The sequence below is a fragment of the Centroberyx gerrardi genome, chromosome 22, assembly GCF_048128805.1.
Source record: "Centroberyx gerrardi isolate f3 chromosome 22, fCenGer3.hap1.cur.20231027, whole genome shotgun sequence".
NCBI classification, from domain to species: Eukaryota; Metazoa; Chordata; class Actinopteri; order Beryciformes; family Berycidae; genus Centroberyx; species Centroberyx gerrardi.
This window is the reverse complement of record NC_136018.1, coordinates 5,995,669-6,016,643: the sequence shown is the minus strand read 5'-3', so window position 1 is coordinate 6,016,643 and position 20,975 is coordinate 5,995,669. Positions and strand designations below refer to the sequence as shown.

At 45.0% G+C, this 20,975-nt stretch overlaps 1 protein-coding gene across 1 annotated transcript; it reads left to right on the top strand.

The window, feature by feature from the left end:
• Positions 1 to 1,455: 1,455 nt before the first annotated feature.
• and1 (actinodin1) lies at positions 1,456 to 8,368 on the top strand. Its single transcript, XM_071895413.2, has 6 exons — positions 1,456 to 1,528; positions 4,813 to 4,958; positions 5,161 to 5,592; positions 6,129 to 6,383; positions 6,558 to 6,770; positions 7,260 to 8,368. The coding sequence occupies exons 1-6, from the start codon at positions 1,456 to 1,458 to the stop codon at positions 7,857 to 7,859; spliced, it is 1,719 nt and encodes a 572-aa protein (XP_071751514.2). The 3' UTR covers positions 7,860 to 8,368.
• Positions 8,369 to 20,975: the final 12,607 nt, after the last annotated feature.

The following is a 20,975-nucleotide window of genomic DNA, read 5'->3' as shown; positions in this document are numbered from 1 at the left end:
GTACCATTAATCAATAAACATCACCTGAGGCAACTTCTGTCCAACTCTCTTACCTCCTATTTTTCTCCCCCTTTCTCCACGTCTCCATCTCTCCACCTCAGCCCTCCCACCTTCTCTCTCTTCCTGTCTTTAATTACGGTGCCTCCGATTGGTCAGATCCTTCCTAACATTTCAACCAATCGGGCGTCAAGTTGAGGTGGCCCTTGACCCCCACGGGAGGTCTCCGTGTGCGTTTTTTCTGCGTGAATGTTAATGAATGCTTATTGCACGTGTGTGTGTGTGTGTGTGTTGGAGATGACGGGCTCGGTTTAAAACCTGCCGGATCCCTTCGTTGGGGCAGTCTGTCAGAAGGGCCGCAGGGACAGGGTGCACCAGGAGTCTCTTTCACACACACACACACAAACACACACACACACACGTAGCGTTCGAGTCAAACCACGCTAAGGTGGACCGAGTCATCCGGCCTGTCGGCTTCATCAGATAACACTTCACCTCAGGATCAACAGGCGGACACAGTGCTAAACAACCACAGGTAAGAGAGCAAACACACACACACACACACACACACACCTCTGCATCTGCATGCTTAAAGCTTCTCTGGAAGATTCAGGTACTTCCCAGGAATTCAAGTTCAGGTTGAAGTCCAGTTTGACTGCAGAAAACACCTGGCGCTTTTCTTTTACGATGACAAGAAAACAGCTTGAACCCGACTCAGCGCCGTCCAGCAACATGTTGGTTTAAAGCCTCCATGTGAAGGGTCACTTCCAGGCTCCGGGGGTCACTTCCAGGCTCCGGGGGTCACTTCCAGCTCTCCAGGCTCAAACTGCCTCAAGCCTGGGGACTAAAAGTTGGGATCAGGGTGGAAATCTAACACCTTCCAACAGCGATTTTATTACTCATTTGTAAGTTTGTCTACGCTGCCAGACACTCTGGCAGGCGACCAAGCATCTTTTGGAGCTCCTGTTGTGAGGGCATCCTTTTCTAAAAATGTGAAATAGTGAAAATTTCAGTTCACACACACACTGAGTTTGACTAGTGCATAACAATGGTTGAAATCCCAGTGACACTGATCAAAAACAGTCTGCATGTGTAGTAGTAATATCTATGGAAAATGTACTTTTTGCTCAGTACCAGGTGTAGGTGCTTAACACAGTCACCTTTACAAATGGTAGGCAATTAAAGTGCAATTTAAAACACATTCTGTCGGTGCTGGATGTTACAGTGGGGACACAAAGTAGATGCCAGGGAGTGGGAGTCGTCGTTCCGCATGTGTGGTGTTTGTTAAGTTTAAGGATAGCTGATGTGAATGTGCTGTGTCCAGATTCTGTAAGGTAGGAATTCGTAAGACAGTACTGGGATCAAGGCACATGATAGGGATCGATGGAGTTTGGACATTTGGGGTGGAAAACATTTTGTTTTGTCTCTGGTCCCATCAGGAGAGGAGGAGGTCAAGTCATGGCTGGAGGAAGGAGAACACCTTTCTCCGGTGTGTTCATCACCGCGCTGCTGGCTGTAGTGTTGCTGCCTGGTGAGTACACAGTGGGACACACACACACACACACACACACAAATAAATGAGATTGCATATAGCATTAGCAAGGTTTTTATGCAAGGTTAAAATGTCTTGCACACAAAGCAAACACGAAAGAAACAGAATTCTTTTCTGTTTTTGATAATTGCAACACTGTGAGTGGATAATGAATCATTTGGCGATGAATGAGCCCAAATGAACTTATCAATATACCGCGGCCAAAGATGAATCATAATAGTCCTGATGATTACAGTGATGCAACTGCAGAAGATGTCAGCTATTAGCTCTTACTGTCACTGAAAAGAAAAGAAAACGCACAGCACTGATATTACAGATATGCTTTTAAAAAATGGTGATAATTTTACTCCATCCACACAAAAAAAGTGACTCCCACTTTTACAAAATCACCGATAGCACAGAATTAAAACTACAGTGCAATTTTAAAAGATGAATCTGAATCTGAAAAGACTGAATCTGCTTTATGTTAGAGATAATGAATGATGATGACGTTACATGGCATTTTGTAATAGAATGCTTCATTAGCTGGATACACATAACCCCATAATAGGAGGAAAAATAATAAATAAATAATTTTGATTATTTGAATGAAATTCTAATCATTTTACACTACTCTACTATATTGGAGTAAATTGTCTGTCTCTTGTTCAAAGTCCTATTCTATAGATTTTGGAGGCCAGGTAATAGTAATCTGATTACATTTCTTGAGTAGAGTAATCCAATGGATGTTGTGAATTAATTACAATTTATTCGTTTTGGAAAGTGTTCTTCCTAAACCTCCACACACACACACACACACACACACACACACACACACACACCAATTTAACACTCTGAAAGAATGAGTAGTTTTGCTTTTGATGAAGAACATTTTGCTGCTAATTCTTCTATAATTTAGTAAATTTTTGAATGCAGAACCTTTACTTTTAATGAATTATTTTTCCATTATAGTATTGTTACTTTTACTTAAGGATTTGACACTTTTTTCCACCACTGAAGACAGACACACACCTTACACACACTACATGCATTTCCCCACTCCATACACACACACACACACACACACACACCCACACACACACACACACACACACACACACACACACACAGAGTTGCCCTTCCCCATTAGCTTCTTTCTAATCTTCCAGACAATCACTCGCAAGCTGTTTTTCCCTAATTTTTCTGTTTCCTCTGTTACTTAATGGTGAACCTGTTTGCTCAAAGCTCCTTCTAAATAAATTGGACTTGGCTTGACTTGAGTTACTACACCATATAGTGTGTCGTTTCTTTTTAAAGTACATGTTCTGCCAAGGTAAATCTCTGTATGAGGAGACTCCTGAGGCCAGTTGAAGGAGACAAAGTCACCTGATGGTTTAGTGTGGCTGTAACTCAACTGTGCTCCGCGTTCATCGCAACGTGGCTCTGTAACATAGCCTACATGACGTTCATATATCATCTATATGCTACGAGTGGAAGACAGGTTTCTCCTCCTCCACCTGTTTCCAGTTTGCTCCTGACACGACTGACATATTTACGTGGGACGAGGCTTTACTGAAGTCTCATCTTTTCCCTTAAAAACGGCTTTTAAAAATGGACCCGTCTGATGGTTAGAAGGGAAAAGAGGGAAGGAGGAGGGAGGAGTGGGGAATTAAGGGGAAGAAGGGGGGGTTTTCTCGTGGGTTTCTTTCATCGCTCCTGGTCCTGTAAAAGATTAGTACCTGTCAGCATTGCCCCCCTCTACCCCCCCCCCTCCCCAAACCTCCTCCTCTGCCCTGTTAAAGCTCTGCTGTTTCCAGATGTGCCAGCCAGTTTTTTACAGGCTCGTAAAAAACAATACAGCGGATACACTGAGACAGCATCATTTAACCCACCCTCCTCTCTCTCTCCATCACCCTGGGTCACCTTCACTCCCCCCCCCCCTCTCTCTTTTTCTGCGTTTCTCTCCACTTTTGCTTGTTACCGCTTCTCCGCGACCTTTTACGCAATGATGCACCCTGACTCTCCCTGATTATTCCATCAAAGCTTATCAAAACTCGCTGCCTTTCCGTCTCGTCCTCTTTCGTTTTTTCTCCCTCTCTTCCTTTATCAGCAGATAGACGTTTAACACTCCCGACACGCGCTCACGAAACCCTGTATGACTCCCTCTGGATCTCTCCTTTAAACCTGTCATCTGTTGTTCCTCTCCCGCTCTTCCTCCTCCCTCCTCCCTCCTCCTCCTCTTCCTCTCCTTCTGCAAGGCATTAACACCTTTTCCCTGTGGAGATGAAAGAGACCAGGAGCCGAGCTGAATCCACTCTTTCCTCAACCGGGGTCAAACAGTACACATACGTACAGAAGCGTGTGTACATAGACACACACCGCACACACACACACACACACACACACACACACACAAGTGCTCACGCAGCTCTTTGAGGTAGCACAGCATGGGTTTGCTGTTACAGGCTCACCTATAAAATCTACAAAGAGCTGCAGTCACCAGCCCTTCAGGCAGAGCCAATTACCCCTGCCCTATATAACACATATCTACTTCTTTGAGGTTTAATGTCATATATTATCACCTATGCATTACAGACACTTTAATAAAAAATGAGCCAGAATCGACAGAATAAGCAATTTCTGAGACTTTACCTTGACTCCAGCAACATCTGGCTCTGTTTACAGCTCTGTTTGTCTCATTTTTTGTGCCTTCAGAATTCTTGTCCGCTGGACCAATTGTGCAAAAGCAGAAAGGAGATGGTATGTATGCAATTTAACTTAGTTTGTGTTGTTTGTTTCTTAATGGTTTATCACATTTCCACCACTTGTGTAACATACATCCATCTTTCAACCCTATAAGTACAGCGCTCATGCCCATACTGTATCACAGGGTTGAAAGGCCTTGAAAGTTTTTGAAAATGAATGGCTGTCCTTGAAAGTACTTGATTTTGTGAAAATCAATAGTGCCCAAATTCATCAATATGCCTCATCTCTCTCCGTCCTGACATCAACACTTCACAGCCTGAGGAAAAGACTTTGATGGATATTTGTGTTGATATAGCAGCAGTTTTAAGATGAATGTGTTCACTGTGATTTCTTGACTTGACAAGATCAAGAGTAAAAAATGATGCCTCTGTGTTGTCTAATTTTGACCAATGTCGTATCTTATCCCAAAACAGGCCAATTCTGAGTGTTCAACTTCACCAAACAAAACTTTGAAAAGTCATTCAAAAGTCTGAATTTGGTGTCCTTGGTATCAGTAACAATTACTTTCCTGTCCTCAGCAGGAGAGAGCATCCAGGAGAAAGAGGCTGCCGCTGCGGCACACAGGAGGCTGATCCGCAACCGCAGGAACATCAGCTGGTACAAACAGCACTCCGACTTCTGGGGCTGGTACAAGTACTTCACCGACAACGGCAACCAGGAGGCAGTGAGTAAACACACACACACACACACACACACGCAAAAACACACTGCCTTGGGACTTTCTGCTAGTGTTTACCCCTCCTACTTCTTCCTCCATCCTAATGAAAGTCTTAAATCTTTGCCCTTGCTGATGTGTCCAAACCGTGCCCACGCTGTCTTTATCTGAAGCGACTCCCCAGTAAAAAAAAAACCTCCTTTCCGTTCAGGTTCAGGAGCTGGACCGCATCTACCTGGCCTACCTCCAGAACAAGAACCGTGCCGAGGGACGCCGCTCCTACAAGGCCTACCTGCGCCACCTGGGGGAGGTCTACAAGTCCTGCGCCGATACGGACGACCCCAACTGCGTGGCGTCCTACACCAGCAGGCCCAAACCTAAACCAGAGCCCCCCAAGCCTGCGCCAGTGAAAACCTGCGATCCCACCAAGGACCCTTACTGCCTGTACGCCGCTCTGGTCCAGGGCAAGAGTCCCTACCTGCCCCTGGTGCTCCCTGCTGCCGCCCCGGCTGCCCCGGCACCGGCTCCGGCTCCGGCTGCAGTCAAGGCCCCCGCTCCTCTTTACGTCCGCTCTGGTCCAGTGAAAGACCCCCAGTCAGGGTATTACTACTACGCCCCCGCCGTGCAGCCTTTCCTTTCCAAGGTAACACTACCAGGCGGTGTTGATTTATCATTTATTACTCTTCCTTACTGTGATTTATTGAGGGGTTTAGTGCAATGTCAGCCTACTGTTTCCAGGAGGATAATATACGAGTTAAAAATAATGTCTTGTATATTGGACCGCAAAAAATACAGTTTATCAAAATTTTACCACAAATTTATCTGATAATTCGGCTATTTAATTTATCACAAGTCTGGGAAAATACAGTGTCTGTCTGCACCTGTATGCCTACTATTTTCTAGAAGAATATTCTTTGGACTATGAAAAAATCTTTTGTCACAATGCTGGGAAATCCATTGAAAAAGTCTCGAAACTATTATCACTCATGTTTTTATTTTAGGTATTTTAGCTGACACTCTTAACCAGAACAGTTTACACTGAGGGAGCAGATAGAGGTGCAGCACCTTGCTCACCCTCAGCTGTTGCAGGGTATCGAACCTGTAACATTTAAACTACGGGATAGTCTCTCTATGTACGACACCCTGCTGCCATATCTGCCTCTGTTTCTCCCGCTCCAGGAGCAGAAGGCGGAGCTGCTGCGTATCTGCTCTTCTGATGACGTGGAGTGTCTGCAGTATCACCTGAGAGCCGCCTATGGCCACAAGCCCTCCGCTGGGCCCCTGCCCTCCTACGCCCACCTCGGCTGCGACCCCAAGAAAGACTCCAACTGCAAACCCCAGCTGGTGCAGAAAGCCCCGTCTGGTCTCTACCTCCAGTACCCCAACTGCGACCCGCTCAGGGACCCCATGTGCGCCTACGCAGCCTCACTAGGGGTACGCTTCATGTATTATTGATTCATTATTGGACTTCAGTCACATCGATTTTTGCATTGAAGTACTGCAGTACCCATCTTTTATCATTTATCAATTTTATTCATTTATCACTGCCTGTTCCTCCATGATGATTATCATGACTCACTGTGTTTTTTTTGTGATCCATCCCACCAGGCGTCCCGTGCCCCTAACCCCCCTGCACCTGCTGGCCCTGGATCCTGCAACCCTCTGCTTGAGGAAGGCTGCAACCCTCTGACTGCCACCAAGTACGCCAGCCCCCCAGAGTCGTACAAAAACGAGCCCAAAGAGGAGGCTGCTGCCATTCGTGCCGCCCCTTCTGCCGCCGAGCAGCGCAACGACCCCTACGCTATGTTTAGAGATGCTTATGCTAACGCTAATGCTAACAGAGCCAGTGATCCTTATGCTATGTTCCGCCAGGCTAGCGCACCAGCTGCCGCTCCAGCTAGTGACCCATACGCTATGTACCGCCAGGCTGCCGCTCCAGCTAGTGACCCATACGCCATGTACCGCCAAGCTAGCGCACCAGCTGCTGCTCCAGCTAGTGACCCATACGCCATCTACCGCCAGGCTAGTGCTCCTGCTAGTGACCCTGCTAGTGACCCATACGCCATGTACCGCCAGGCTGCTGCTCCAGCTAGTGACCCATACGCCATGTACCGCCAGGCTGCTGCTCCAGCTAGTGACCCATACGCCATGTACCGCCAGCCTAGCACTCCAGCTCCCGCTCCAGCTAATGATCCATACGCCATGCTACGCCAATATATGGCTCAAGCCCAGGTTAACGACCCGTACGCTCCACGTACGGAAGCCACCCAGGAAGCTAACCCTAACGATCCTTTCTCCGTGTTGCGCGAGGCGGCGGCTGCCATGCACCGCCGTGGCCCCGCCTCCCCCAGGCAGCAGTTCCCCCAGCCCCACCACGAGGAGCCCGCCCAGGAGGAGCACCACCCTCTGGGCCCCCCAGGTAAAACCAAAGAGGGCTACGACTGCTTCATCGGCTACGACCGCGACTGTTTCCCAGTGAAGCCCAACGAGCCTCGCTCCGGAGCTCACCGCCACATCGCCTACCCCGCCGAGGCCTACGAGCCGCACCTCAACGGCGACGGCTCCCGGAACGGAGTCCTGGAGCCCGCCAACCCCCACTGCGACCCCGAGTACGACCGCGACTGCCGCCTGCGCCGCTACGAGCCCGAGGAGCCCCACGCCGAGGCCCAGCCCGAGCATCACGCCGAGGACGAGCACGGCCAGGGGGCGGCGGAGAGCGAGCAGCAGCCGGAGCAGCAGGAGCAGTACGAGGCGGAGCCGTACCAGAGCGGCCAGGAGGAGCCCTACATGGCCTACCCCCAGCTCTCACAGGGCATGCCCAGCTTCCAGGACATACTGAGGGGCTACGGAGACCAGTTCCCCGAGCAGGGTGATCACAGAGCCTACGCAGACGACTACCGCAAGAAGTAAACGCACACACACATACAGACGGACATGAACACACAGTCCCGTGCGTTCTTGTTATGCCCTAGACCGCCTAACAGATCGTAACACCAGCACACATCCAGTCTAACTGGAGCAGATATGGGACAAGTCTATGGACCAACTGGGCGGTCACAGAGAATGTCTACAAATTCTCAACATGCATGCACACACATACACACGTACATGTACATACGCTTGCACACACACAAGCTCACGCATGCATGTGCACACAAGCATACAGACGCACAAACACACACCCACACATACATTGCTCTCAGCTGTAGGAGCGTGCTTGGCAGGCAGAAGGTGTTTTCGGCAATATTCTCATCTCTGTAGCTGCTGTAGACGTGTTGCTTTATCTGGCCTTCCGCTTTGCAGTTTCCCTCCTCAAGCCTCCCCAAACCACTGGAATGTGTAATGACTTCTCAACGCTCAGCTTCGCTTCTGCATCTATGCATCTCACATTTTTTTATTTGTTTGTCGCTTTTTGTCAATGATGGATTATGTAAAGATTTTTTTTTTTTTTCATTTTGAATGTTCTAATAAAAGCTCTAGAAAACTTTTTTTTTTGCTTTTGCTTTACTGAATAAAGACCTGTGGCCTCTTTTATGCAATAGTCCTTTGTACAGCTACCTGGATCTGGCCATCTGAAAACATCTCGGCCTTAAGATCATATTTGTCCATTACCTTTACATGGGACAGATTGACTTACAATGGGACAAAGATGTTCTATGTGTTGAGGTGATTTTGCTTACATATCAAGGTTGAAGGCTCGCCTCTTACTAAGAATGTAATTGTTGAGTTCCATTCTAAATTGTCAGTAAAATTTAAGAATTTTGGAGGACTGGAGTTACACACTATCCTTTTCAAAGTTGCATAATTTAATTTTGTACTGTCAATCAACAGTAGCTCACTTCTTTCCGACGGTGGCTATTTCATTTTAGAAGAAAACATTCCAATTATTGTCTTAAACTAGACCCACTGTGAGCAATCCACCAGGCACAATACATGACGCCATTCCTATTACTGCAGTGATTCATACTCCTCACTTCCTTACAACCTCATGTGAAATGAAAATTGATGCACAGTTTAATAAACCTATTGACTCATATATCAAGTGAAGAGTTTCTTTCCATAATGAATTCTTCACCATTTTAACAAATGACACTCATGTATTTGAAGACCTTTGTCTGCAAAACTAACATTTTTGAAGATGGAATCTTAAATATTTTGGAAATATTCAGTGATGAATTTCATGTTCCATTGTTTTTTTTTCTCAAAAACTCCTCAAGTTTTCATTCAGGTCATATTTTTCTCTGTATTCCTACAATCAATCCTTTTGCTCCCTCCTGGTCTGTACTGTCAGAAAGAAAGTGTTGATTTGTGGAAAGGCTCGTCAGCCAAGTCGAGCAAGACTTGAACTTACAGAGAGAGCCAGGTCTGCGCTTTGTTTTTCTGCCCCCCTGCTCTCGTCTCGCCCCTCCCTTGACCTCCTCCTCCGCTATGCCGCCTACCGCACCGACTCTCTCTGTCAATTCCAAATACACAAAAGACAGCATGAGGGGGTCACAGAGAGCATAGACTTGACTTTATTGATCTGAGAGAGCACTCAGACACACTAACACCGGAGGGAAGCTCTCACATCTCACATCCACATCACAGACTATCTAGCTACCTTTCAAACAATTCACTACAGACAGAACATTATTTCCTGGTACCACTTTCCACTTCACTCATCTTTGTCCATACTTGTCCTCTTAATGGCAGGCACAGCAATCATGATGTACAAGCTATCATCGTTATGGCTCCTCCACTCATTCAGAGGCACAGCAGGTTGGTTTTAAAATGTCCACAGACTCGCTGACCTTGTGTCATTACATATTAGTATAAAGCAGAAGATAAACAGAGAGAGGGACGTAAATAGCACCCAGCAGGGAAGATGAAGAAGCACAGTCTCACACCAACTGTCACTGTGGCCGAAGACGAGCTGAACTGACAGAAGAAGGCCAGATCTTTGTCCACAGCGCTGTGCCACCATCCTAAAGCATCTAAACACAACTTCATGTGTTAAGAGGTGGTTGAAATGTTCAGCAAGCCAGCAACAAGGCGGCGGTCAATTGATTATTACCTCAAATCAGGAAATGTAAGTTGGCTTATACTGCATTTGGTTTGATAGCTAGGTCATGTTTCAAACTAGATTAGCCTTGTCCACAGGCACCTAGCTAACATGGAGCATCGCTTTAGTTCAGGCAGGACACGGAAGTCTATTAGCTTACCACATTTATACAGGTATTAGCCTATTCTGATACACTTTCCTACCCGACAGGATGGGCTACCCAAGTCTTAACCACATACAGATACTAGCCCATTCTGATACATTTTCTAACAAAATGGGGCCTAGAATAGAGCCCTGTGGGACCCCACAGGCTATATCTTTAAAGGAGAATAACTTACCTGTTAAACCTGCAATATGCAATATCAGACCTTATAACCAATCCTGAAACTAACGTGTGCTATGTGGAGATTTCATTGAGACATAATGATATAAACCAATATCCACACAGCAGCAGCTGTGTTGCTGTTTTCACCTCTTTTCTAAAGCTCAAGTTCTGCTCTGGAACAAAACTCCTCCCACTCCATTTCCTTTCCACTTTTTTAAAACTAGCTTGGCTCCTCCCTCGCTGTTTAAAAGCAAACCTCACCCCCTCCCATTCCTGAAAAAAATCCATGACGCGAGCGAGTAAACTTGTTAAACTAGTAAACTTGTATACCTACCTCTTCACTTGTCATTGTGGAACATGTAACCTTCAGCGGGAGAAATATCTGGCAAAGCGAGACTGGTAACCAGCGAGACTTCTAGTGCAGTCTCTGAGAAGCCAAGCCAGCCTTTAAAGGCCCTGACACACCAGGCCGACAGTCGGCCGTCGGCCAATGTTGGGCCATCGGTAAGCATCTGTGTCCCTAGTTTTTGCGGTGTGTCCCGCACCGTCGGCACTAGTCGGACCCCTGTTGGCGGCTTTTCGGCCGATTGAGCATGTTGAATCGGCGGCGGAGCCCGTCGGTGAGAGAGATCACTCTGATTGGTAGTTCGTGTTTTGCCTCTTGATGATTGGACTGATAAATTCCTTCAACATGTGGAACTGAACAGGAAAGAGCCGAGTGACATTTTTAAAATCGGAGGTTTCATTTATCTCCAGCTCTCGACACAGGTTCGGGAAAGCCCCTTGAGCCTGTCACTGGAGTATCCATGATTTCACCCATTTAGTGCGGTTTCTCCTTATTTTTCGCCTCCGCCTTTCTTCTTCCACAACCAAAAGACCAAGGGCTGACAACGCCAGTGCCATTTGCAACTTCTTATCAGACATATGGTATGGAGAGTTATTTCTCCTCACACAGGCGCAGAACGTACGTGCTAGTTGGCCATCGGGTGTAGTCTTTGTGGTGTGTTCAAGTGCAACTTTTTGGACCAGACGCAGGCGACGTGAGGCGACGCAACAGTCGGCCTTCGTCGCCGCTGGTTCTTTGACGTCGGTTTGGTGTGTCAGGGCCTTAAGGCGGTTTAAAGGAATTGCATGATCAAACGTATCAAAAGCTGCCCTGAGATCTAAAAGAACTAAAACTGACTAGGGTGTCAAAAGAAGGACATTTGTAACCTTAAGGAGAACAGTCTCAGTGCTATGAAGCATTCCAAAACCAAATATGTTTTTCAAATATGTCACAAAAAAAAATCAGAAAAGACATTACCCAAATTTGTTAGAATATGACTTTCTCAACAACATTAGATAAAAAAGGAAGTTTGGAAGTAGCTCTGTAGTTGCACACAACTGTGAGGTCCAGCTTAGGTTTTCTTAAGTAGGGGTTGAACTACCGCGTGCTTAAAAAAGGTTGGGAAATTGTAGAGTCAGAGAGCGGTTGACAATAGATAAAACACTAAAAACGTCTTTGAGGAGTTTAGTGGGAACAATATCAAGATGGCAGGTAGAAGTCTCCTCCAGGAGTAGAGAGATGGGCTCAAAAGAGTTCAATACTGCTGAGTTAACTGGGGTAATTCACTTTATATTTTCCACTCTTTGGTGAAGATTTTCAGAAACTCTTCACACTTTGCAGGGGAGGCCTCTAAACTAGGGGAACTAGGGGAAGGGGTGACAACAGAATTAATTACAGTGAACAGCACCCTAGATTTAGGGTGATTCATATAGATCATGTCAGAATAGAAGGTTGTTCTTGCATCCTTAACTGCCTTTTGATTTTTTTATTAAATCTCAGAGGAAACTTGCAACTTGTTAGCTTTCCATATGCGCTCAGCCTCTCGACATTGTCTCTTTAATTTTTGTTCCGCTTTAACACAACATGCAGTGCGTTAACAGTGACATCTGTTGATGCAACATACTGTATATTGTTCTGAACAGATGTAGAACAGATGTAATGTAAAAAAAATAAATGTAAATGTGTGTTGTCCCAAACTAGACACATGGACGTATTGAAAATGACACATTCGTTTTGAAGGGAGAGAAACAGGAGAAGACTGACAGGGAAGAAGAGCAAGTCTGATAGGAGCCACTGGAACCCAGCTGAAGGGTTTTAGTGCCAGCGGCTGCACCAGGAAGCCGGTGAATGTGGAGTCATTGTTAATATCGGCATACATCCTGCCCTCCTCCACTCCTGCACCGTACAACACCTGCAGGGGTTAGAAACACTTAATCAAATGCATCTCTTTTGCCTGCAGCCTAAATAGAGTCTTGTAATTACGTCTAATCTTGAATCTGAATCTTGACGTTTGTGTTTTGGGTTTTTCCTGGTTATCTGGTGTTGTCGGGAAATCCCCTCTGCAGCCTCTTAGCAAGAAGTTACTGAAAATGTGTTTTGACAAAACTTCCACTGCCGATGGGACTTCAGATAAGACTCATTATTGATTTGCCTCTGTTTGTGTTCTTCCTTTCTTCCTTTCTGTATCTGCTTTTCGCTCTAAAGGGTACTGTCTGTGTCTTTATAAAATGAGATAATATCCGAAAATGTATGATTGGGTTTATCTTGAAAATGTAATAAACTGACCACGAATGAACAAACATCGTTCCCCCTGAGATTTCCTACACAAGCAAGGCACTTAAACTGCAACTGCTCTGCTCAGTGGCCAACAGTAGAAGACTGTGATTGTGCTGGGCAGCTCCCAGGTGTAATTGTGTGGAACTGCATTAATGTGAAGCTGCACGGTGCTGAAAAAGAGATGACATGCTCAGCAAACCCCTTTCCTCGATGAAATAAAGGTTTAAAAAATAGATAATGCACGTCCTGTAGGGCACGGATAAATGGAGCTTTGGCAGGATAATGAGGTAGCACATCACTTTCTCTATTTGCCATGATACAGTAATGTTAGCCGTAGTGCAATTTCATTGTCAGAACACTTTAAAGTCTCTTTTTCTTTTCCGGTGACTTCTGTTAAGATGCTGTCATTAACACAATGCCACTGGGTAGATGCTTTTATCCAAGGTCCCTTGCAATACTATGAGCGCATACATTTTCAGTGAAGGTGGCTGCAGTGGGAATATGGAACCCCAAACCCTGGCAGTGTTTGGTTTGTGCCGTTTTCTACCCATTGAGATTCACAAGACGCTGCTGTCACTGTAGCATTAAAGGAAAAATCCACCCCTAAAACGCTTTAACACAGTTAGCTGTTGGTGATGTACCTTATTATCTGGGCCCATTTTGTTGTTTGGTGATGTATTTTTCTTATTCCCATCGATAAATGAACAAATGTAGATGACACTCTATTTCCAGCACAGCTACAATGGAGTTTGATAGCAAACATCAGCGGTAAACGTCAGGTTTTTGTGTCAGCCCCTCAAAATCAAAGAGTAAGAGCTTCTTTCTAGATGTTTTGTACCAACGTTCAGCAATCATACAGGGAGAAATCCATTGCAGAAGAGGCACAGAGACCAATTTCTCCACCGACAATAGCCTCAATAGACCAGAATGCAATGAATACACAATATGTGTTGCATTTGGTTAAGGCGCGAATCTCACTTTTTTTCAACTGGAAAGCTCTCGCTATCGCTACCGCTCTCTTCACCTTGAGGTTTAACCCGCAGCTGAATGCAACAGGTTCAGGTACATTCTCTGGGGGTTGTTGAAAGTCATTCTGGGAAATGAAATCACTAACAGAAGTAGAAAGTTGGGCAGGTTGAGGGAAAGTAGGTACACCAAAAAAGTTAATTACAATACTTTATCACAAAAAAACTCCTGGAATGCATTGAACATCACAAATTGATGATGTCTAACAGTGTAAGAGTATCCGAGGGTGGATTTTTCCTTTAACGAAAATAAGAGCAATAAGCTGCATCATCATTGGCCAGCTTCATCTTTGATTTCACACCCAAGCAAGTCCCAGTAGAATAAAGGGCAAAGGTTGCATGCTGATTTTTCCATTAATGTTACAGTGAAGGCAGAACTGTAGTGGCCTTGCTTAGATAAAGTAATGGAGCATGACAAGACAGGGTTTGCAGTCGGACTCCCACTGGGGCCACCCATGCTAAAAATGAATGCACTCATGTCATTGCAAGGTGTTTTGGGTAAAAGCATCCAACAGCTGGTAGAGTTTTTTTTTCTATTTGTGGTGTTACTCACCTGCAGCCAGACCTGGTCTCCATGTGTGAGGGAGAGAACGGTCGTACTGGTCCAGGGTCAGGGACACGACGCAACCGTTACGGTACAAGCCCACTCTCACACCCTCACCCTGGAAGACACACAGACATCAACATGTGTGTGTGGGTGTGTGTATGTGTGTGTGTGTGCTTCCAGTGAAGCTTGCATGGTTGCTGCCTATACAGCCCTGTGCGGCAGGGGGGATACTTCACTGGACTCCAGCATCTGTGAGCGACCACAGCTTGACCATGAATAGATACAGCTTCAGAGGAGGGCTTGACACCAGCCTGCTCCAGGACTGAACCAAACTTCCTATCCTCTGGAGGCCCGGGGAAATGGAGCAGACTGCCGTGATCCATCCTGACCAGAGCCTTTTTCAAGACCGGTGTATTTTCTGGGAGGCTTCTGACTTCCGCTTCTGTATTGTTGAGTTAATCGCTACAGATGCCAGAGGTTCAGCCAAGTACTGTAATAATGTATAAACACTTTCTTGTGATGGTGAGGTGGTTTGATATTCCATATGATGTGTTTTCCAATGCACCCAACACCTGTGATGTCATTTTTGTAAACAAAAGCCTAAGGAAAGCCCTGATTCTGGGAACAACCTGCATATTTGACATATATATGAATCAGGCCATTAGCTTAATGTAAAGGTGAACTTGGGTTCTTCTCCTGTAGGCTCATGGTTTGGATTATTGGCAGCCTTGGACGTGTCCATAAACTGGCTGTCAGAGGCTTGAGGACTGCAGGTCTGCCAGGAGAAAGAGCTAAGCAGCTGGCAAGATACTGATCCATCTGGACTGTCACTGGTAGACCGGCTGTGAGACGGAGGAGGAGCCACCAAGCGTCCGTAACTTGAAATATTTGAATCCTGTGCTGTTATGTAATAAGCGGGTTCAAATAAAGTATTTAAAATGTGTGTGTGTGTGTGTGTGTGTGTGTGTGTGTTACCTGAACAGTGATATGGAAGGTGAAGTAGTACAATCCTGGGATAAAGCACCTGAACTTCCTTGAAATATAGTGATATAGTGACATAGTGATGCTGTGAATAGAAGGAAGGAATTACTGGCTGACTGAATAACAGATTGAATGAATGAATGAATGAATGAATGAATGAATACTGAGTACTAGGGCATGTTGTGCCCCATGTTGTGAAACTGGGGGTTTCTAGAGTGACCCGGCATCTCCAGGTTCACCCGGATCCCCTCTCTCGCCCCGTACACCTAGAAGAGAACGAGTGTGTGTATTGTCTGTGTGAGTATGCATGTAATCCATAAGCCTAGAGAAGTGGAGGTGTTATGTCACAGGTTCGATCCCCATAACAGTCAAAGTGTATCCTACCTGCTCACTCATAATATTTCTGCTTGCGTGCATAGCGTAATTCACAGTTGAGGTTCCTGTAACTTCACGTGTTAACAAGGAAATTAAAAATATCAGTAGAATACATGTTTGCAGTGATGCATACTTGTATTTGTGACATAAATGGCTGTTCAGTAAATGGATCAGTCAAGCTGTGTGAGGTTTTGGGTGAGTTTTGAGTTTCTACCATGTTAGGACCAAGTGTCCACATGTTAAAGTGGGCTGGAGACCGTCCTGTAACTGAAAGGTCACATGTCTGATTTCTATAATAGCCACTGTGCCTCAATTGCCATGTGTCCAAATGTAGAATGTGATGTAAATTAGTATGTAATTCAGTGTGTTTGCTCTACCTCTCCCCAGGACGGCCCTCTCGCCCGTCCGGCCCCGGCTGTCCGTCCAAGCCTGGGGTCCCCGGTACTCCTCTCATCCAGTCCGCCCCAACCCTCTCTGGGGTCAAGGGTCACCTCCTCACCTTGGCCCCGGCTCCACCCAGCAGCCAACACACAGAGCAACAGCAGCCAGCACGCTTTCATCACAGCGGCCTCACAGCGAATGATGAACAAATGAACAAATGCTAGACACACACTACTTGTAATATAACAAGGTAGCAGTAAACATGTCGCTCCTTACTCCTAAGTGATGTAATCAGTTACAAATGTCACCTTGTTTTGACCTGTAGGTGCAGCGCCCCCCCTTGGGTTAGTCAGTGTAATTTAGAAAATTCCAGAGTGCTGTGGTGAGATGCATAATTTCCCAGAGTTTCCTCAAAATCAGATAAGTGGGTCTGACATATCGATCATGGCACATGGACAACCAATGTAGCGACCCCCTTGGGCCAGTCAGTGTAATTCTGAAAATGCTGGAGTGCAGTTTTTGTCAAAATCTGATCAGATATCGCACGTTATGGACTGACGCTCGAACCAATGAACAAGTCATTAAAAGGAGGTCAAAAACAATTACTAAAAGTTCAATACAGTCAATAGAAATTAGAAGTGATTTAAAAGATAATATAGATTTTGCCAATGGCCCAATCACCTCTAGTTTATAATCTACATTTAGGAACAGCCAATAGGAACCCACCCAAAGACCTCAGACTACGATCCGGCTCATATGGGCTTAAAAGGTCTGCGATATAGCTTGGTGCCAGACCTATTCGTCCAGTAATAATCCTTGCTGCTGCATTTCGTACAAGAGAAAGAGAAGGGATTTTGACTGAGGCAGAAATACAGAAAGTTGCAGGAGTCTAAGCGAGAAGCGATAAAAGCACGGAGAGCAAAATAATGATTAACGATTCTGTAATTACACCAGACTTTACTACGACTACCTGGGGGAATATAAAATATGATGTAAACATAAACTGTATGGCACTAATGGTAGTCGCTGCAGTAAAACAGTATGTGTGCAGGTGTGTGTGTGTGTGTGTCTCCCTATTCTTTGTCAACCATAATGGAGAACCATATGTGGAGAAAATCTGTGACGAGTTTGCAGAGCATATGTTTCCTTTAGAGGTACTGAAAGAGAGAGAGAGAGAGATAAAAGACAACGCTGTAAAAGAGAGTGAGAGAGAGAGAGAGAGAGAGAGAGAGAGGGAGAGAGAGCGAGAGAGAGAGAGAGAGAGATCACAGCGCTGTAAAAAGAAAAGAGCAGCTCCGTTCTTACCTTTTCCTCTGGACTCCTGCAGGGAAAAAGAGAAAATTGAAGAGAAGCGAGAGTGACAAAGACTGTCCAAGTGAATGAAAAACTGAGTGATGACGTGTGTCTCATCTATCTGTGTGTGTGTGTGTGTGTGTGTGTGTGTGTGTGTGTATGTGTGTGAGATTGTCACTCCTAAATATAGGAGTGAGTCTGCCTCCAGCGGGTGACAAAGTCAGACCCCCCATACACTGTCCAAATGACCTGCCAGGAATACCACCAAATGTATTCACACACACACACACACACACACACACACACACACACACACACACTAAGCATAAGAGCTGAGACTCCCTCATGTGGCTCTTGATTTACAAGATTTACAAGTCTGATGTATTATCAGAGCATCACACACAGAGCAAAGCATAATGTCCAGAGTTTATCTGTTGCAAAATGCATTAAAGGATAAGTTCAGTGATTTTGGACCTGTATATCATTAGTCTCATACATACCTGCAGGACTTGGACCCACAGAGAACATCGGCTCCAGAGTCAGCTGCCGGTTGAAACGGCGAGCTCCGTTGCCTCTTGCTGCTAACAAGGAGTCCAAATGGGCTGTGTCAAAAAAGCCATTTGTAGGCTCCACAGGGGAGATGAGAGGAAACGGAAAAGTTATTAAAATGAACTCTGATTTTTCATGACAGTATACGCGCACTTTCACTAATCAGGAAATCGCAGAACTATTTTTCTCTGCTGTGGGGTGAAAGTGCTACTTAAGTTTTGATTCGTCAGTTCCTGTGCATGGAGAAGACTCTCCGCCAGTGACCAGATGTGAAACCAGAATTTAATTTGGGCAAATAGAGTGAATCTAACAGTGACTGTCCACTGACAACGCTCCCGACGCTTGACAACGCTATGCTGGAAAATTGTGGATGCCTTGTGGACTTGGAATGGGTGTAGACAAATTCTGTGATAAGGGCAAAATAACATTTCGACTTGGCTTATAATTACGCAATATATGTGTGATGCTTACGTTCTCTCCGGTCTTCACCCACCATCCACTCCCGCAGCTTCGGAGACCTTCTTCCATGCTGCTGCACGTTTTAATTTGTCCCTTTGTGCTCAAAAACAGACGCATCATAGATAATGTGAAAACTGGAGACGGCGAGCATCAGTTTCTCCTCCATGATTATTCTTATTCTGTGGTGAAACAGGTGGAAGTTGGACATTTGGATGTTTTATGAGCAGACGTCAATCAAACAGACACCTGGCATTTCATTTGTAAACGCTAGACACCTGAAATTTGCATTAAGTAGACTTGAGCTCTACTTTCGATTCCTCCCCCCTTGCCGCTACACTTGCAATTTTTTTTTACGCTCACCTTCCCATATTCAAATGACTGGGTGTAATTTCAAAGCATCTCAATTAGGGGGCATGAGATGCTCTCTGTCTGTTGCAGCCCCATTTTGTGATTTAGTCTGATAAAACAGGTGTAGTTTTACATAAAAATATCGCCTAGTGCAGCTTTAATTCTAACCCACTTTGCATTTTATTCCAAAAGTGAGATTTACGCCATTGAAAAACGTAATCGGTTGACGAAATACTTCAGGTAATGACTCATAAGCTCTGGTGACGTCGGCATGGTGCTTCAAATATAAAAGAGTGTTAATTCAGTCACCTTGGGTTCAGAGCGTTTTTTTGCTGGATTGTGAAAAGGGAACTATACCAGGCGGACCACCGGTGGGCTGAAACCTTAGGGGGTCCAGCTCAACTGTCACATCCAATTACTGATCTTCAGAAAGTGAAAGAGACAGGAAGAGTGAGAGAGAGCAAAAGAAATTGAGAGAGAGAGTTAGAGAGAAGAGGGTAAGAGAGACAGCAATAGAAAGAGGGTGAAGAGACAGAGAGAGAGAGAGAAGAGGGGAAATAGGTGAGAGAGCAAGAGAGAGGGGGGGGTGAGTTATAGCAAGGAGACGGGGGGAAGAGAGAGAGAGAGAGAGAGAGAGAGAGAGAGAGAGAGAGACAGCAGGCGTCTTGTTAAAGGGCAGGCTCACAGAATGGCGCGTTCTCCAGGAATATTCCTGCCGCCGATTATAAGACATCATGATGTGAAGGTTAAAAAATACCAGGGAGAAATAGTCCCAGTTTGAATTATCGCTCTCTCCCTCTCCCCCTCTCCCTCACCCTCTCTCTCTCTGTCTCCTGAACTACCTCTCTATCTATCTCGTTTTCCCTCTTCCTCACTCACTGTCTTTCTCTCTCTTGCACACACACACACACACACACACACACACACACACACACATCAACCAGAAAGTTATATTTGTTATACATTGTGTAAGAGGAGAAAAGTTCAATCGATGTTGCAGTTCTCTCTGGTTGCTGATAGTGATGGATAAACATGATAGATTAATGGCCTTTTAAATGGTGATTAAACAGGAGAGACGTTTTTTTTATTCTGCCGTAAAACTCCTCCATTACCAGTTTTACCAACTCTTTCAGCTGTAAACATTTTACAGCGAGTTTCATGAAGAGGGAGAAGAGTGAAGTCACTTTACGAACAAACCTGTGATAGTGAAACAAAACCTGCAACCGTAAACAGTAAATTCCACCTTTTTTTTTTTTTTTTTAGATATAAGCAGTGTTGGGGAAAATGACTTTTGAAAGTAATTGGTTACTTCACTTCATTACTGATCTTAAAAAGTAACTAGTTATGTTACAAAGTTGCTCTTTATGTAACTTTGGCGTTGCCTACTTCAAAAACAGGCCATGCAATATGGCTTGTGCTGCTAAGTGTGCTGTCAATTTTTTGGAAGACAATCTTTTTTTATATCAAGTATACTTAGACTGCATTTTTTTCAGTTAGCAACATGTTGTCTGCATGAGATGCCACTGGATTTTCACTTGCTTCTACTAGAAATGCACTAAAAATGAAACAATATGAACGTCATTCTAATTTTACTAATGGATTACAAGTTTATATCATGAATATATTAACATGTCGTCTACCTAGAGATCTAAGTTACATACATAGACATGTGTCCCTCAGCAGATTGTTCAAACTGTCAACATTACACACTATAACACTATATTGAGTGATAGTAGGTGACAAGCATTATCTAAAGTGAGAAGACTGACCTTTTAGTTGTAAAAAGTTGTTAGTGGTGTATTTCTGTAATGTGCATGTGGATGACAGAGCCATATCCATCACTGTGGAAGATCCATCTGCGCTCACTATCAGAGAGAGAGAGGACAGAGGAACACAGAGTCAGCGATTTTGAAAAGCAGATTTGCACAAGCTCTACATCTGCAGGATTAAACTGAAGAAGAGTCCACAATGTTTAAATTAGGGGATTTGAAGGAAACTTTTACCCTCCATATTATTCCCTATTTCTAATCCCTTGCTGTCACCTTCCCTGACTTCTAGCAGCCTGACTTTTCTGTCTCTGTAAAGGTGATCAGAGACTTG